The following is a 19,133-nucleotide window of genomic DNA, read 5'->3' on the forward strand; positions in this document are numbered from 1 at the left end:
ACACGCAGCTACGGTATGTTAATAAAATATAGCTGCTTACTGTTTTTTTTTAGCTTGGACCTTAAATCCTACTGAACAGCTCTTCTTCCCTTTATGCGATTTCAAATTATTGAAATCAGCCTCCTCCATTTTGAAAATGATTACAGGGGACTTGTCACTCGTGACGTCACTAGTTTGACCCGGCGGAAATACTAAGCATGCACTAATTATTTTGCGAAGCGAGTTTGACCCGGCAGTAATTCAAAGCAGGCGCATACTATATACCCAGCAGCAATTCGAAGAAATACGGTAATTGATACAACAAAAGTAGGCCTTTTACTCTTTCAAATAAATGATTTGAATTTGCTAAAAAAAACCAACACAATTTTAATACTGCATTTTCACAGCATGCTTGGTTTTATAGCACACCTGGTTCACAACACACCTGTGTCCAGAACACACCTGTGTTGCTCTAGCACGCCCTGTTCATAACACACTTGTTTACCTTTTCATCACTAGGGAGTGAATAACACCGAATCAATATTTTATATTTAAATATATACATATTTTTAACAATCATTAATGACGTCATTTGAACGTGGTTCTTAACAGCTAGACCTAAAGTCGCACACAAACTTGTTCCTCGTGATGATTCATTAAAGGCCTACTGAAATTAGATTTTTTATTTAAACGGGGATAGCAGGTCCATTCTATGTGTCATACTTGAACATTTCGCGATATTTTTGCTGAAAGGATTTAGTAGAGAACATCGACGATAAAGTTCGCAACTTTTGGTCGCTAACAAAAAAGCTTTGCCTGTACCGGAAGTAGCAGACAATGTGCGCGTGACACCACGGGTTGTATGGCTCCTCACAGCCTCACATTGTTTACAATCATGGCCACCAGAAGCAAGAGCGATTCGGACCGAGAAAGCGACGATTCCTCCATTAATTTGAGCAAGGATGAAAGATTTGTGGATGAGGATAGTGAGAGTGAAGGACTAGAAGAAAAAAAAAAAGGCGAGGGCAGTGGGAGCGATTCAGATGTTATTAGACACATTTACTAGGATAATTCTGGAAAATCCCTTATCTGCCTATTGTGTTACTAGTGTTTTAGTGAGATTTTAAAGTCATACCTGAAAGTCGGAGGGGTGTGGTGACCGCCAGTGTCTCTGAAGGAGCCAAAGTCACAGCTGCAGGATGATGCAAGCTCCGCTCATGTCTCCTGTAAGAGCCGACTTATTACCACAATTTTCTCACCGAAACCTACCGGTTGACATGTGGTCAGGAACCATGTTCGCTTGACCGCTCTGTTCCATATTAAAGCTTCACAGCAAAAAAAGAAACACCGGCTGTGTTTCGGTTGCTAAAGGCAGCTGCAATCCACTGCTTTCCACCTACATCTTTCTTCTTTGACGTCTCCATTATTAATTGAACAAATTGCAAAAGATTCAGAAACACAGATGTCCAAAATACTGTGGAATTATGCGATTAAATCGGACGACTTTTAGCCGTGATCGGTGCCGGGATAAAATGTCCGCTACAACCAATAATGTCACAAACACGCGTTTTCAACAGGATACTTCGAGGGAAATTTAAAATTGCAATTTAGTAAACTGAAAAGGCCGTATTGGCATGTGTTGCAATGTTAATATTTCATCATTGATATATAAACTATCAGACTGCGTGTTCCGTAGTAGTGGGTTTCAGTAGGCCTTTAACTAAATGAAAGCATTGCAATTTGTTCAATTAATAATGGAGACGTCAAAGAAGAAAGATGGAGGTGGGAAGCTTTAGCCTTTAGCCACACAAACACACGGTGTTTCCTTGTTTAAAATTCCCAGAGGTGAAGCTTTACTATGGATCAGAGCGGTCAAGCGAACATGGATCCCTACCACAGGTCAATCGGCAGTTTTCGGGGAGAAAATTGAGGTAAAAAGTCGCCTCTTACCGGAGATCAGCGGAGCTTGCGCCGTCCATGCAGCTGCCGTCGACTTCCCTCAGAGATTAGCGTCAAGACACCCGTGGACACACCCCTCCGACTATCAGGTACTATTTAATCTCACTAAAACACTAGCAACACAATAGAAAGATAGGGGATTTCCCAGAATTATCCTAGTAAATGTGTCTAAAAACATCTGAATCCGTCCCAATGCAATCCCCCTTTTTTTTTTTTTACTTTATTTGATTTTTTTCTAGTCCTTCGCTATCAATATCATCCACAAATCTTTCATCCTCGCTCAAATTAACGGGGAAATTGTCGTTTTCTCGGTCCGAATAGGTCCTCACATTACAAACAATGTGAGGACGTGAGGAGCCCTCACCCCTGTGATGTCATCGTCTGCTACTTCCGGTACAGGCAAGGCTTTTTTATTAGCGACCAAAAGTTGTGATTTTTATCGTCGATGTTCTCTACTAATTCCTTTAAGCAAAAATATGGCAATACTTTGAAATGATCAAGTATGACACAGAATGGACCTGCTATCCCCGTTTAAATAAGAACATCTCATTTAAGTAGGCCTTTAAGCCACATGCAATTACAGCCGATGACCACAAGGCGGTGCTAAATCTACGTTGTACATGATTTGGCCACTAGAGAGCGGCACACGACGACGCTTGATGGTCAGCCCAATCTTAATCAATTGGAATAAAATATCAAACATACATATATTGACATGACATTAAGTGCTTTTCGTGTATTTATAGATTATTGTACAAGTAAAGTACACATTTACGCACTACTGGGCATTAAATCACCACCAACAGTGTACAAAACGAGTTATTTTCTCAATCAGTCAAAAGTTTACAAATAAAGCCCTAAATCACGAGTGTCTCTGGCACATTTGAACATTTAAGCAATTAAAATATATCTTATGCAGTACTGCCAAAAAAACATATTAAACGTGAAAAAATAAAATATCTGAACTCACAATTTTGAAGAATCCATTCGAGCTTCCGGTGTTGGCCGACACAACGTGCTCATTAAAATCATCCAGCTGCCGGCATGTGTACATTTAACTGCGCATGCTCTTCACTACTGTTGCATGCTGGGTAATGGAGTTCTTATATCGAGCTCTCGACGTCACTATATACGTGTATCTTCCTAAGCCTTACTGACAACTCGTAATCTGATTGGCTATCGCAACTGTCTGTCAAATGTTTTGTGTCCGCACAGCATAGCAACATAAGCTCGCTGAATTCTGATTGGATAAAAAATATTACCTAAAAACATTGGCGCCGGAAAGAGCATAATATGACATGAAGAGAATATACGTGTTGATATTTAGGGAAATAAATAAAAAAATAAATTTTATTTAATTATGATTCCTAGTTAGAAAAGTAGGCCCACCACTGGGAAAAAGGTGACAAGACAACAGGCAGCCTAGACACACAAAGCATCGCTTTATTGACGCCAATGGACCCGAGTAGGCGGGATGCCACCGGAAAGGGGTGGGGTTTGAGGAAGGGTGGGCGGGGTCCAAAGTGGGGCGCTGCGGTGATTAAGGCAACACAAAGCATGCAAATACGTCACAAGACGGACATCATATTGCTTTCAAAGTCTGCCTTCAAAACGTGGAAATTGTACAAAAAGGAAGAAAATAGCTTTTTTTTTTTTTTTGCACTATGAATGAAAAATACACTTTCTTTACAAAGTTGTCTCCTACAAAGAAGATTCTAATACAAGAAAATAAATAGAGCAAAAACAAACAAAAAAAGGCTAAAATAATTTAAAAATAGCTCTTGTATTTGTTCTCTCCATATATGTTGAATATTCATCTTTGCTATTAACATTCTTGCAACATATTAACATCAATTGGATTTCAGGACGATTAGGACAGCCTGCAAGACGCTGATGAGGACAAAAAAAGAGGAAAACGTCACGCAAATAAACTTGGAAGTGCTTAGAAAACAAGTGCTTGGAAATCAAGTTTAGCCGAGGAAACTGCACACACTACATTTAAATCCTGAGGGGAAGTAAAGTTATTCTTATTTGAAAAAACAAAAACAAACAAAAAACAAATAGGACATAGAAAAAAACCGCGTGACTTGCAATACTGCTTTGTGCCTCAGGAGGCAACCATGAGCGGGTAGAGGGCGGCACCTTTAGAAAATGTGCTGCCCCCTACTGACAGAAAACAGTGCAACGGTTCGCTGTGAAATTATGAATAACTTTGCTGAAAATAAACACCAATAACTTTCTATGTTGTCATTTTTTATGAATATACTGTTTTTTTTGGGTCTTTTTAGTGGAAATGCCAAAAAAGACGCACTGTACCAAACTACTGTTTGGTGTAAACCATCCATCCATCCATCCATCATCTTCCGCTTATCCGAGGTCGGGTCGCGGGGGCAACAGCCTAAGCAGGGAAACCCAGACTTCCCTCTCCCCAGCCACTTCGTCTAGCTCTTCCCGGGGGATCCCGAGGCGTTCCCAGGCCAGCCGGGAGACATAGTCTTCCCAACGTGTCCTGGGTCTTCCCCGTGGCCTCCTACCGGTTGGACGTGCCCTAAACACCTCCCTAGGGAGGCGTTCGGGTGGCATCCTGACCAGATGCCCGAACCACCTCATCTGGCTCCTCTCCATGTGGAGGAGCAGCGGCTTTACTTTGAGTTCCTCCCGGATGGCAGAGCTTCTCACCCTATCTCTAAGGGAGAGCCCCGCCACACGGCGGAGGAAACTCATTTCGGCCGCTTGTACCCGTGATCTTATCCTTTCGGTCATGACCCAAAGCTCATGACCATAGGTGAGGATGGGAACGTAGATCGACCGGTAAATTGAGAGCTTTGCCTTCCGGCTCAGCTCCTTCTTCACCACAACGGTGTAAACCACGTTTCAGTTAATATCAAGATTTAAGTGAAACAGGAAGTGCATGTAGTCTGAACACTCGAGATCTAATTTTTTCCTCAGTTGTAGGTTTTTTAATTTGGTAAAAGTCAAGTCTATCACAAATCCTCTGCTATGGCGGTTTGTACAACGTTTGGTAACGCATCGGAACCAGAATAGGTAGCGTGCTAACGCATCATAGCCAGAATAGCGAGCGTGTGAACGCATCGGAACCAGAATAGCAAACGTGTTAACTCATCTGAAGCAGAATAGCAAACATGTTAGTTAACGCATCGGAACCAGAATAGCAAACATGTTAACTCATCTGAAGCAGAATAGCAAATGTGTTAACGCATCGGAACCAGAATAGTAAACGTGTGAAAGCATCGGAACCAGAATAGCAAACGTGTTAACGCATTGGAACCAAAGAGCAAACGTGTTAACGCATTGGAACCAGAATACTAAACATGTTAGTTAACGCATCGGAACCAGAATACTAAACATGTTAGTTAACGCATCGGAACCAGAATAGTAAACGTGTTAACGCATCGGAAGCAAAATAGCAAATGTGTTAACGCATTGGAACCAGAATAGTAAACGTGTGAACGCATAGGAACCAGGATAGCAAACGTGTTAACGCGTCGGAACCAAAGAGCAAACGTGTTAACGCATTGGAACCAAAATAGCAAACATGTTAGTCAACGCATCGGAACCAGAATAGTAAACGTGTTAACACATCGGAAGCAAAATAGCAAATGTGTTAACGCATCGGAACCAGAATAGTAAACGTGTTAACGCATCGGAAGCAAAATAGCAAATGTGTTAACGCATCGGAACCAGAATAGCGAGCGTGTGAACGCATCGGAACCAGAATAGTAAACGTTAACGCATCGGAACCAGAATAGCGAGCGTGTGAACGCATCGGAACCAGAATAGGTAGCGTGCTAACGCATCATAGCCAGAATAGCGAGCGTGTGAACGCATCGGAACCAGAATAGCAAACGTGTTAACTCATCTGAAGCAGAATAGCAAACATGTTAGTTAACGCATCGGAACCAGAATAGCAAACATGTTAACTCATCTGAAGCAGAATAGCAAATGTGTTAACGCATCGGAACCAGAATAGTAAACGTGTGAAAGCATCGGAACCAGAATAGCAAACGTGTTAACGCATTGGAACCAAAGAGCAAACGTGTTAACGCATTGGAACCAGAATACTAAACATGTTAGTTAACGCATCGGAACCAGAATACTAAACATGTTAGTTAACGCATCGGAACCAGAATAGTAAACGTGTTAACGCATCGGAAGCAAAATAGCAAATGTGTTAACGCATTGGAACCAGAATAGTAAACGTGTTAACGCATAGGAACCAGGATAGCAAACGTGTTAACGCGTCGGAACCAAAGAGCAAACGTGTTAACGCATTGGAACCAGAATAGCAAACATGTTAGTCAACGCATCGGAACCAGAATAGTAAACGTGTTAACACATCGGAAGCAAAATAGCAAATGTGTTAACGCATCGGAACCAGAATAGTAAACGTGTTAACGCATCGGAAGCAAAATAGCAAATGTGTTAACGCATCGGAACCAGAATAGCGAGCGTGTGAACGCATCGGAACCAGAATAGTAAACGTTAACGCATCGGAACCAGAATAGCGAGCGTGTGAACGCATCGGAACCAGAATAGCAAACGTGTTAACGCGTCGGAACCAAAGAGCAAACGTGTTAACGCATTGGAACCAGAATAGCAAACATGTTACTTAACGCATCCGAACCAGAATAGTAAACGTGTTAACGCATCGGAAGCAGAATAGTAAACGTGTTAACGCATCAGAACCAGAATAGCGAGCATGGTAATGCATCGGAAGCAGAATAGCAAATGTGTTAACGCATCGGAAACAGAATAACAAATGTGTTAACACATCGGAACCAGAATAGTAAACGTGTTAACGCATCGGAACCAGAATAGCGAGCGTGTTAACGCAATTGAAGCAGAATATTAAACGTGTTAGTTAATGCATCGGAACCAGAATAGCAAACGTGTTAACGCATCGGAACCAGAAGAGCAAACATGTTAGTTAACACATCGGAAGCAGAATAGCAAAGATGTTAGTTAACGCATCGGAACCTGAATAGTAAACGTGTTAACACATCGGAACCAGAATAGCGAGCGTGTTAACGCAGCGCAGCGGAAGCAGAATAGCAAATGTGTTACGCATCGAAACCAGAATTGCAAACATGTTAGTTAACGCATCAGAACCAGAATAGTAAATGTGTTAACGCATCGGAACCAGAATAGCAAATGTGTTAACGCATCGGAACCAGAATAGCAAAAGTGTTAACCCATCGGAAGCAGAATAGCGAGCGTGTTAACGCATCGGAACCAGAATTTCAAACATGTTAGTTAACGCATCAGAACCAGAATAGTATACGTGTTAACGCATCGTAACCAGAATAGTAAAAGTGTTAACACATCGGAACCAGAATAGCGAGCGTGTTAACGCATCGGAACCAGAATTTCAAACATGTTAGTTAACGCATCAGAACCAGAATAGTAAACGTGTTAACGCATCAAAACCAGAATATTAAACGTGTTAACGCATCAGAACCAGAATAGTAAACGTGTTAACGCATTGGAAGCAGAATAGCGAGCGTGTTAACACATCGGAAGCAGAATAGCAAATGTGTTCACGCATCGGAACCAGAATAGCAAAAGTGTTAACATATCGTAACAAGAATAGTAAACGTGTTAACGCATGGGAACCAGAATAGCAAACGTGTTAACACACTCCATATTCTCATTCCGATACGTTAACACATCGGAACCAGAATAGGCATCGTCTTAACGTATCACAACTAGAATAGCAAACGTGTTACCGCGTCGGAATCAGAATTGCAAATGTGTTCATGCAGTGGAACTACGATAGCAAACGTGTTAACGTATCGGAAGCAGAATAGCAAGCATGTTAACATCGGAACCAGAATAGCAAAACTGTTAACAAATCTCAACCAGAACAGGGAACCAGAACACATGGGAACCAGAATAGCAAACGTGTTAACGTATCGGAATCACAATAGGGAGTGTTTTAACACATCTTAACCAGACTAGGGAGCGTGTTAATGTATCAGAACCAGGATCGCAATCGTGTTAACGCATCGGAGTCAGAATTGCAAACTTGTTCATGCATCGGAACCAGAATAGCAAACGTGTTAATGCATCGGAACCAGAATAGTAAACGTGTTAACGTATCGGAATTAATATATGGAGTGTGTTAACGCATCGGAACCAGAATTGAGAGCGTCTTAATACATCAGAACCCAAATCGAAAACGTGTTAATACATCGAAACCTAAATCGCAAACGCTGTTAAAACATCGGAACTCGAATCGCAAACATGTTTACGCATCAGAACCAGAATCGCAAACATGTTTACGCATCGGAACCAGAATCGCAAACATGTTCACGCATCAAAACCAGAACCGCAAACGTGTTAACGCATCGGAATCCGAATCGCAAATGTGTTAATACATTGGAACCAGAATCACAAACATGTTTACGCATCGGAACCAAAATCGCAAACGTGTTAACGCATCAGAACCCGAATCGCAAACGTGTTGATGCACCGGAACCAGAATAGTAAACGTGTTAACGTATCGGAATTAATATATGGAGTGTGTTAACGCATCAGAACCAGAATTGGGAGCGTCTTAATACATCAGAACCCAAATCGAAAACGTGTTAATACATCGGAACCAAAATCGCAAACGCTGTTAAAACATCGGAACTCGAATCGCAAACATGTTTACGCATCAGAACCAGAATTGCAAACATGTTTACGCATCGGAACCAGAATCGCAAACATGTTCACGCATCAAAACCAGAACCGCAAACGTGTTAACGCATCGGAATCCGAATCGCAAATGTGTTAATACATTGGAACCAGAATCACAAACATGTTTACGCATCGGAACCAAAATCGCAAACGTGTTAACGCATCAGAACCCGAATCGCAAACGTGTTGATGCACCGGAACCAGAATAGTAAACGTGTTAACGTATCGGAATTAATATATGCAGTGTGTTAACGCATCAGAACCAGAATTGGGAGCGTCTTAATACATCAGAACCCAAATCGAAAACGTGTTAATACATCGGAACCAAAATCGCAAACGCTGTTAAAACATCGGAACTCGAATCGCAAACATGTTTACGCATCAGAACCAGAATCGCAAACATGTTCACGCATCAAAACCAGAATCGCAAACGTGTTAACGCATCGGAACCCGAATCGTAAATGTGTTAATACATTGGAACCAGAATCACAAACATGTTTACGCATCGGAACCGGAATCGCAAACGTGTTAACACATCAGAACCTGAATCGCAAACGTGTTAACGCATCAGAACCCGAAACGAAAACGTGTTAATACATCGGAACCAGAATCACAAACGCTGTTAAAACATCGGAACTCGAATCGCAAACATGTTTACGCATCAGAACCAGAAACGCAAACATGTTTACGCATCGGAACCAGAATTGCAAACATGTTCAAGCATCAAAACCAGAATCGCAAACGGGTTAACGCATCGGAACCTGAATCACAAATGTATTAATACATTGGAACCAGAATCACAAACGTGTTTACGCATCGGAAGCAGATTAGCAATCTTGTTAAAGTATCGTAGCCGCAATAATAAAACGTGTTAACGCATCGGAACCAGAATAGTGTAGAATGTGTGAATGTGGCGTTTTAGCGGTTAGAGAAAAGACAAGTTTGGAAATGTTCACTTCGTTCCGTTTGCTACCCTCCGAAACAAACTGAGTTCGGAATAAAGAGGAGAAAGAAGAATAACAAAAGTGCACGTACATTGGAAAAAAAAAAAGGAACGTGACAAGGGAACATTAAAACTACTCATTCTGTTGTAATAAAGAGTTACTGCCACCTGCTGCTCTGGCATGCACATGACAGTCTGCCCATGTGTTTGTACACAATATAGCATTGATTCATTAGTAGAATATTGGTGCAGGTCACATGACCAGCCATGGTTGGCAGTCATTGAGTACAACAAAGTACAGGACGCACTTTGGCAACCAATCTGATACAACGTCAAAAGTAGCGCACAACACAGCAAACTTTTAGCAACTACTTGACACGCGTGCCGAGACTCCTGTCTAGGACTAAGGAAGCTGAGGAAGAAAGGAAGGAAGGACACAAGGAAGGTAGGAGAGGGCATTGAAGCCTCACTGTAAATAGCCAGTATAGAAGTATATTTATGTACACTAATATAGAAGTATATTTGTGTACACTACTATAAAAGTACAGTATATTGTCGTAATGTACACAAATGTACTTCTATAGTAGTGTACTGTACTATAGAAGTTTGTGTACACTAATATAGAAGTATACTTGAGTACACTACTATCAAAGTACAGTAAATTGTAGTTATGTACACAAATATACTTCTATAGTAGTGTACTGTACTACAGAAATTTGTGTACACTACTATAGAAGTATTTTTGTGTACACTACTATATTTGTGTACACTACTATAAAAGTACAGTATATTGTCGTAATGTAAACAAATGTACTTCTATAGTAATGTACACTTCTATAGAAGTTTGTGTACACTACTATACTTGAGTACACTACTATCAAAGTACAGTAAATTGTAGTTATGTACACAAATATACTTCTATAGTAGTGTACTGTACTACAGAAATTTGTGTACACTACTAAAGAAGTATTTTTGTGTACACTACTATCAAAGTACAGTATATTGTCGTGATGTACTCAAATCTACTTTTATAGTTGTGTACAGTACTACAGAAGTTTGTGTACACTACTATAGAAGTATATTTGTGTACACTACTATAAAAGAACAGTATATTGTAGTGTACACAAATCTACTTCTATAGTAGTGTACTGTACTACATAAGTTTGTGTACACTTCTATAGAAGTTTGTGTACACTACTATACTTGAGTACACTACTATCAAAGTAAAGTAAATTGTAGTTATGTACACAAATATACTTCTATAGTAGTGTACTGTACTACAGAAATTTGTGTACACTACTAAAGAAGTATTTTTGTGTACACTACTATCAAAGTACAGTATATTGTAGTAATGTACACAAATCTACTTCTATAGTAGTGTACTGTACTACATAAGTTTGTGTACACTACTATAGAAGTATTTTTGTGTACACTACTATAAAAGAACAGTATATTGTAGTGTACACAAATCTACTTCTATAGTAGTGTACTGTATTACATAAGTTTGTGTACACTACTATAGAAGTATTTTTGTGTACACTACTATAAAAGTACAGTATATTGTAGTAATGTAAACAAATGTACTTCTATATTAATGTACACTTCTATAGAAGTTTGTGTACACTACTATATTTGTGTACACTACTATAAAAGTACAGAATATTGTCGTAATGTACACAAATGTACCTCTATAGTAGTGTACAGTACTATAGAAGTTTGTGTACACTATAAAAATAATTTGCGTACACTACCATAAAAGTACAGTATATTGTAGTAATGTACACAAATCTACTTTTATCGTAGTGTACAGTACTACAGAAGTTTGTGTACACTACTATAAAAGTATTTTTGTGGACACTACTATAAAAGTACAGTAAATTGTAGTAATGTACACAAATCTACTTCTATAGTAATGTACTGTGCTACAGAAGTTTGTGTACACTATAGAAGTATATTTGTGTACACTACTATAAAAGTACAGTATATTGTTGTAATGTACACAAATGTACTTCTATAGTAGTGTACTGTACTAAAAAAGTTTGTGTACACTACTATAGAAGTAGATTTGTGTACACTGCTATAAAAGTACAGTATATTGTCGTAATGTACACAAATCTACTTCTATAGTAGTGTACTGTACTATAGAAGTTTGTGTACACTATATAAGTATATTTGTGTACACTACTATAAAAGTACAGTATATTGTCATAATGTACACAAATGTACTTCTATAGTAGTGTACTGTACTATAGAAGTTTGTTTACACTACTATAGAAGTATATTTGTGTACACTACTATAAAAGTACAGTAAATTGTAGTAATGTACACAAATGTACTTCTATAGTAGTGTACTGTACTACAGAAGTTTGTGTACACTACTATAGAAGTATATTTCTGCGCACTACTATAAAAGTACAGTATATTGTCGTAATGTACACAAATGTACTTCTATAGTAGTGTACAGTACTATAGAAGTTTATGTACACTATAAAATAATTTGCGTACCCTACCATAAAAGTACAGTATATTGTAGTAATTTACACAAATGTACTGTTATTGTACTGTACAGTACTACAGAAGTTTGTGTACACTACTAAAGAAGTATATTTGTGTACACTACTATACAAGTACAGGATATTATAGTAGTGTACAGAAATGTACTTCCATAGGAGTGTACAGTACTATAAACATTATTTGTGTACATTACTATAAAAGTACTGTATATTGTAGTAATGTACATACATCTACTTCTATAGTAGTGTGCCATACTACAGAAGTTTGTGTACACTACTATACAAGTACAGGATATAATAGTAGTGTACACAAATGTACTTCCAGAGGAGTGTACATCACTATAAATGTTATTTGTGTACACTACTATAAAAGTACAGTATATTGTCGTAATGTACACAAATGTACTTCTATAGTAGTGTGCAGTACTACATAAGTTTGTGTACACTACTATAGAAGTATACTATAGTAGTCTACAAAACCTTAGAAGTTTATTCATGTACACTACTATACAAGTATATTGTGTACACTCCTATGGAAGTACATTTGTGTACACTCCCTTAGAGGTAGTATCGTGTACACTCCCTTAGAAGTACATTTGTGTACACTCCCTGAGAGGTATTATTGTGTACAATCCCTTAGAAGTATTTTTTGTGTACACTATACAGAGGTAGACTTGTGTACCCTACCATAAAGATACAGTTGTGTACACTACCAAGGAAATACTTGTGTACACTACCATGGAAGTACATTTGTGTACACTACCATGGAATTACTTGTGTACACTACTATGGAAATATTTGTGTACACTACTAATGAAGTAATTTTTTTGTACACGACCATGGAAGTAAATTTGTGTACACTACCAAAGAAGTAAATTTGTGTACACTACCAAGAAAGTACATTTGTGTACACTACCAAGGAATTAAATTTGTGTACACTACCAAGGAATTAAATTTGTGTACACTACCAAGGAAGTACTTGTGTACACTACCAAAGAATTAAATTTGTGTACACTACCAAGGAATTAAATTTGTGTACACTACCAAGGAAGTACATTTGTGTACACTACTATGGAAGTATATTTGTGTACACTACCAAGGAAGTACTTGTGTATACTACCATGGAAGGTTAATTGTGTACACTACCAAGGAAGTACTTGTGTACACTACCATGGAAATAATTGTGTACACTACCATGGAAGTATATTTGTGTACTCTACCAAGGAAGTACATTTGTGTACGCTACCATGGAATTAAATTTGTGTACACTACCATGGAAGTACATTTTTGTACACTACTATGGAAGTACATTTTTGTGCACAGCCATGGAAGTCAATTTGTGTACACTACCAAGGAATTACATTTGTGTACTCTACAATGGAAGTACTTGTGTACACTACCAGGGAAGTACATTTGTGTACACTACCAAAGAATTAAATTTGTGTACACTACCAAGGAAGTACATTTGTGTACACTACCAAAGAATTAAATTTGTGTACACTACCAAGGAAGTACATTTGTGTACACTACCAAGGAATTAAATTTGTGTACACTACCAAGGAATTAAATTTGTGTACACTACCAAGGAAGTACTTGTGTACACTACCAAAGAATTAAATTTGTGCACACTACCAAGGAAGTACATTTGTGTACACTACCAAAGAATTAAATTTGTGTACACTACCAAGGAAGTACTTGTGTACACTACCAAAGAATTAAATTTGTGCACACTACCAAGGAATTAAATTTGTGTACACTACCAAGGAAGTACTTGTGTACACTACCAAAGAATTAAATTTGTGTACAGTACCAAAGAATTAAATTTGTGTACACTACCAAGGAAGTACATTTGTGTACACTACAAAGGAAGTATATTTGTGTACACTACCAAAGAATTAAATTTGTGTACACTACCATGGAAGTAAATTTGTGTACACTACCAAGGAAGTAAATTTGTGTACTCTACCATGGAAGTACTTGTGTACACTACCATGGAAGTATATTTGTGTACACTACCATGGAAGTATATTTGTGTACACTACCAAGGAAGTATATTTGTGTACACTACCAAAGAATTAAATTTGTGTACACTACCATGGAAGTATATTTGTGTACACTACCAAGGAAGTATATTTGTGTACACCACCAAATAATTAAATTTGTGTACACTACCATGGAAGTAAATTTGTGTACACTACCATGGAAGTATATTTGTGTACACTACCAAGGAAGTACATTTGTGCACACTACCAAAGAATTAAATTTGTGTACACTACCAAGGAAGTACTTGTGTACACTACCAAGGAAGTACATTTGTGCACACTACCAAATAATTAAATTTGTGTACACTACCAAGGAAGTACTTGTGTACACTACCAAGGAAGTACATTTGTGTACACTACCAAAGAATTAAATTTGTGTACACTACCAAGGAAGTACTTGTGTACACTACCAAGGAAGTACATTTGTGCACACTACCAAAGAATTAAATTTGTGTACACTACCAAGGAAGTACTTGTGTACACTACTATGGAAGTACATTTTTAGCCCCGCCCACGTTTTGCGGCCTCGCTACCACGTGTCTGTCACGTCGTCACCGACATTCAGGCTACTCTGAAGAACATCGATTATGTTGACGGTTTCCCAATTCCTACCACTGGGGGCGCTGGCGGGCCACAAAAGGACCAGCAATGATAACAACCTGTAAGGAGCGCATACGCCGTCAAACCCTGTTACACCAAACCTGCTGTGTGTGTGTGTGTGTGTGTGTGTGTGTGTGTGGATTTTAGCAGCAAATGTGTCGGAGTTAGCCCGTTAGCGTAGCAACAATGAACCGGGAAGTAGACTGCCCCATAACACCACATCTAAAAACATCGCCGTTGCCCAAGCTTCACTTTCAGCTCACTTGCGCTGGCGACGGGGGCGGTCACGTGACCACGCTCTCAGCTGATTGGTCCGAGCAATCATGTGACTAAAAGAAGGAAGGCGCTCAGTCAGTAGTTGCCGCGGAGCTCGTCCAATATGGAAGTTTGTCGACATACACGCGTCACCATCTTTATATTTATATATAAGCAACAATCTTAGTTACAATTAAAAAAAACAAAGTGTTGATTTAGTTTTATACACAAAATAAAATGTAGCTTTTTAAATTCCATATATTTTTTTTCAACCGTTTTCTAAAAGTTGTTTTAAACCCTGAGATAAGCACAGAAAATTCTGCACAAAAACAGCAAATATCTTCTTTTATTTTAACGACGTAACGTGTCGCCGAGTTACAACAAAAGTCCGATAGACTAATCCGGCTTTTTCGATGAACCGACCCGACCAAAGGGACCAACCGGGCATGCCTGAAGTGTCCCACACGGCATGCCAAAACGGACCAATTCAGCATGCCCGTTGGACCACTCTGGCATGTCCAGAGGGTCCGACCCAGCATGCTCAAAGAGTCCCTCCAAGCATGCCTGTTAGACCAACCCAGCATGCCCGTTGGACCAATCTGGCATGTCCAAAGAGTCCATATTTAGCATGCCTGTTGGACCAACCCTGTATGCCCATTGTACCAACCCAGCATGCTCAGAGAGTCCCGTTGGACAAATCTGGCAAAGGGTCCTTCGCAGCATGCCCGATGGACCAACTTGGCATGCTCCAAGAGTCCTGTTGGACCAACCCAACATGCTCAGAGACTCCCGTTGGACAAATCTGGCATGTACACAGGGTCCTACGCAGAATGCCCGATAGAACAACTTGGCATGCTCCAAGAGTCCTGTTGGACCAACCCTGGATACCCTTTGGACCAACCCAGCATGCTCAAAGTGTCCTACGAAGCATGCCTGTTGGACCAACTCGGAATGCCCATTGGACCAATCTGGCATGTCCAAAGGGTCCTACCCAACATGCCAGTTGAACCAACCCGGCATGCCCGACGGACCAACCTGGCATGCTCAAAGAGTCCCACCCGGCATTCCTGTTGGACCAACGCTGCATGCCCATTGGACCAACCCGGCATGCCAGATAGACCAATCCGGCATGCCCATTGGACCAATCTGGCATGTCCAAAGGGTCCGAACCAGCATGCCCGATGGACCAACCTGGCACGCTCAGAGAGTACCACCCGGCATGCCTGTTGGACCAATCTGGCATGTCCAAAGGGTTCTACCTAGCATACCTGTTTTACCGACCTGGCATACTCAAAGACACCCACCCGGCATGCCCATTGGACCAACCCTACATGCCAGATAGACCAACCCGGCATGCTCAAAGAGTCCTACACGGCATGCTTGTTGGACCGACCCGGCATGCCCATTGGACCAATCTGGCATGTCCAATGGGTCCTACCCAGCATGCCTGAGGGACCAACCTGGTGTGCTCAGAGAGTACCACCCTGCATGCCTATTGGAACAATCTGGCATGTCCAAAGGGTTCTACCCAGCATACCTGTTGGACCAACCTGGCATGCTCAGAGAGTACCACCCTGCATGCCTGTTGGAACAATCTGGCATGTCCAAAGGGTTCTACCCAGCATACCCGTTGGACCAACCCGGCATACCCGAGGTACCAACCTGGCATGTTCAAGAGTCCCACCCGGCATGCCAGATAGACCAACCCGGCATGCTTAAAGAGTCCTACCCCGCATGCCTGTTGGACCAACCCGGCATGCTCATTGGACCAATCTGGCATGTCCAATGGGTCCTACCCAGCATGCCCGATGGACCAACCTGGCATGCTCAGAGAGTACCACCCTGCATGCCTGTTGGACCAACCTGGCATGTTCAAAGAGTCCCACCCGGCATTCCTGTTGGACCAACCCTGCATACCTATTGGACCAACCCGGCATGCCAGAAAGACCAATCTGGCATGTCCAATGGGTCCTACCCAGCATGCCTCTTGGACCAATCTGGCATGTCCAAAGGGTTCTACCCAGCATACCCGTTGGACCAACCAGGCATGCCCGAGGGACAAACCTGGCTTGCTCAAAGAGTCCCAATCGGCAAGCCTGTTGGACCAACCCAGCACGCCCATTGGACCAACCCGGCATGCCAGATAGACCAACCATGCTCAAAGAGTCCTACCCGGCATGCCTGTTGGACCAATCTGACATATCCAAAGGGTTCAAACCAGTATAACCGTTGGACCAACCTGGCATGCCCGAGGGACCACCCTGGCATGCTCAAACAGTCCCATAGGGCATGCCTTTTGGACCAATCCACATTACCAAAAAGGGTCCCACTTGGCACACCTGAAAGACCAATCCATGGACCAAAAAAGGTCCCCTTCAGCATGCCAGATGGACCAATCCATGGACCAACTCAGCAAACCTGATAGATCCATCCGATCCGACTTATCTGATGGACGGGGGGAGGTTTGGGGCTTGAAAGGAAAGCTCTTTGCGCTGATAAGAGACTTGATTAATGGCAAAGCTGCTCCTACATCTGTTTAGGCACTCTGCAATGATTCATTAAGGTCCACATGAGCCTGCTGGCGGCGACATTCGTTAGAGCCGAGGCCGTTCTCTGGCTTTGATTGTTACAAATTTGTTGACGGCCATTTGATTGAGGTGGGGGCGCGGGGTTGGGGGGTGCGAGAAGGCACAGTTTGATATTATGTTTTTAAATCATCAGAACATTTTTCTGAGGGGGTTTAAGATTTTCCATTTCTAATCACAAACTACAAAGCAGCCAGTCCTAACGCTACTTGCTAGATAGTTGTGCTTTCCGACACCACTTGTTGTTCAATTGGACCCTGAAAGCATCTCCGTAGGAATATTTACAACAATGCCCCAAAGTGTGTCTTGGTGGTAGACTCAAAACGTTCGGAAACGTGAGACTTTAGGACTAAAGTCTGTTTCCTGTGTTAGCCGGTACGCTAATAGCTACATTCAAATACTCCTAGGAAGCCAATCAGCTGCAGGGATGCTGGACAGGGCACAGGTGGAGTCAAAACGCTAGTAAAAGAACAAGTCTGCTGTTCCTATTTAGGACGCCATCACGCTCCGCCTCAGCAGGTCCTCGTTGGCGGAACGCAACTGTGCCAAGCGGAGTTTGCGGCCGGCAGAGCGTGTGTCCAAGTCGCTCGGCTTTCCGTCAGAAAAGTAGCCGTTCGTTTCGGCGGGGTCCAGCAAGGACAAGTCCTTAGCAGTAGGTCCCGGTCCACCGACGTTCCGCATTCTGGATTTAACCTGACGGGACAGGCGGAGCCGCGGCGTGGAGCATGACATCGGAGATGACGCGTCACTGTTGCTCTCCCACGGACCGTGGTCCTCCGAGATGTGACAAGAGTCCATTTTGGAAATGGGCGGTTGCAGCGCCGGGTCCCTGTGAAGGTCAGAACTCCTGGTCTGGTGGTGATGAAGGTGGTGGTGGTGTAGGACCCTGGAGGAACCTCTGGATCGCTCCCCCTTGTGCACCACCTGACCTCCTGGCTTTTCTTCCACTTTGCTAAGCAACAGCTTCTTCGCGGCGGACGCACTGGATGCAGACCTGGTGCACAAAAGCGTGCCGCGCGGCGTGGTGCCGGAGGACAGCGGGAGTCCACGAGCACGAGGCCTGCAGCTCCCTCGGGATTTGCGACCCAGCTGAGGGGTTTTCCAAGTGGACTCAAGGGACTTTTCCATCATGAGATTCAGGAAGTTCTTTTCGCCCTGAAGGAGCTGCAAAAAAAATTACTGAAGATTTGCTGGTTCAACAAATATTTTTACTCTACCAAGAACTACTTTTATTCTACCAACAACAACGTTTAGTCTACCAAAAAAATATTTTGCATCATAGTGTATGTTTGTTGTGATTGTACTATTTATATATTTTTTTATTTATACTTTGCCAACAGCTCCTTGTACTCTGCCAACACTCTACCAACAACTACTTTTATTCTACCAACAAATACTTTTATTCTACCAACAACTATTTTTATTCCACCAACAACAATTTTATTTCTACCAACTTTTTTTATCCTACCCACTACTTTTATTCCACCAACAACTATTTATATTCTACCAACAACTACTTTTATTCCACCAACAACTACTTTTATTCCACCAACAA

The 19,133-nt window shown here is 41.4% G+C and overlaps 1 protein-coding gene across 1 annotated transcript in view; it reads right to left on the minus strand.

Moving 5' to 3' along the window:
* Positions 1-3,357: 3,357 nt before the first annotated feature.
* The window catches only part of jade2 (jade family PHD finger 2), a 149,397-nt gene continuing 133,621 nt past the window's right edge, over positions 3,358-19,133 (minus strand). The window contains exon 14 of the mRNA XM_061890389.1: positions 3,358-18,742. Within this exon, the coding sequence (XP_061746373.1) occupies positions 18,068-18,742 (675 nt within the window). The 3' untranslated portion in view covers positions 3,358-18,067. The remainder of the gene's footprint in view (positions 18,743-19,133) is intronic.

The sequence above is a fragment of the Nerophis ophidion genome, linkage group LG28 (assembly GCF_033978795.1).
Source record: "Nerophis ophidion isolate RoL-2023_Sa linkage group LG28, RoL_Noph_v1.0, whole genome shotgun sequence".
NCBI lineage: Eukaryota > Metazoa > Chordata > Actinopteri > Syngnathiformes > Syngnathidae > Nerophis > Nerophis ophidion.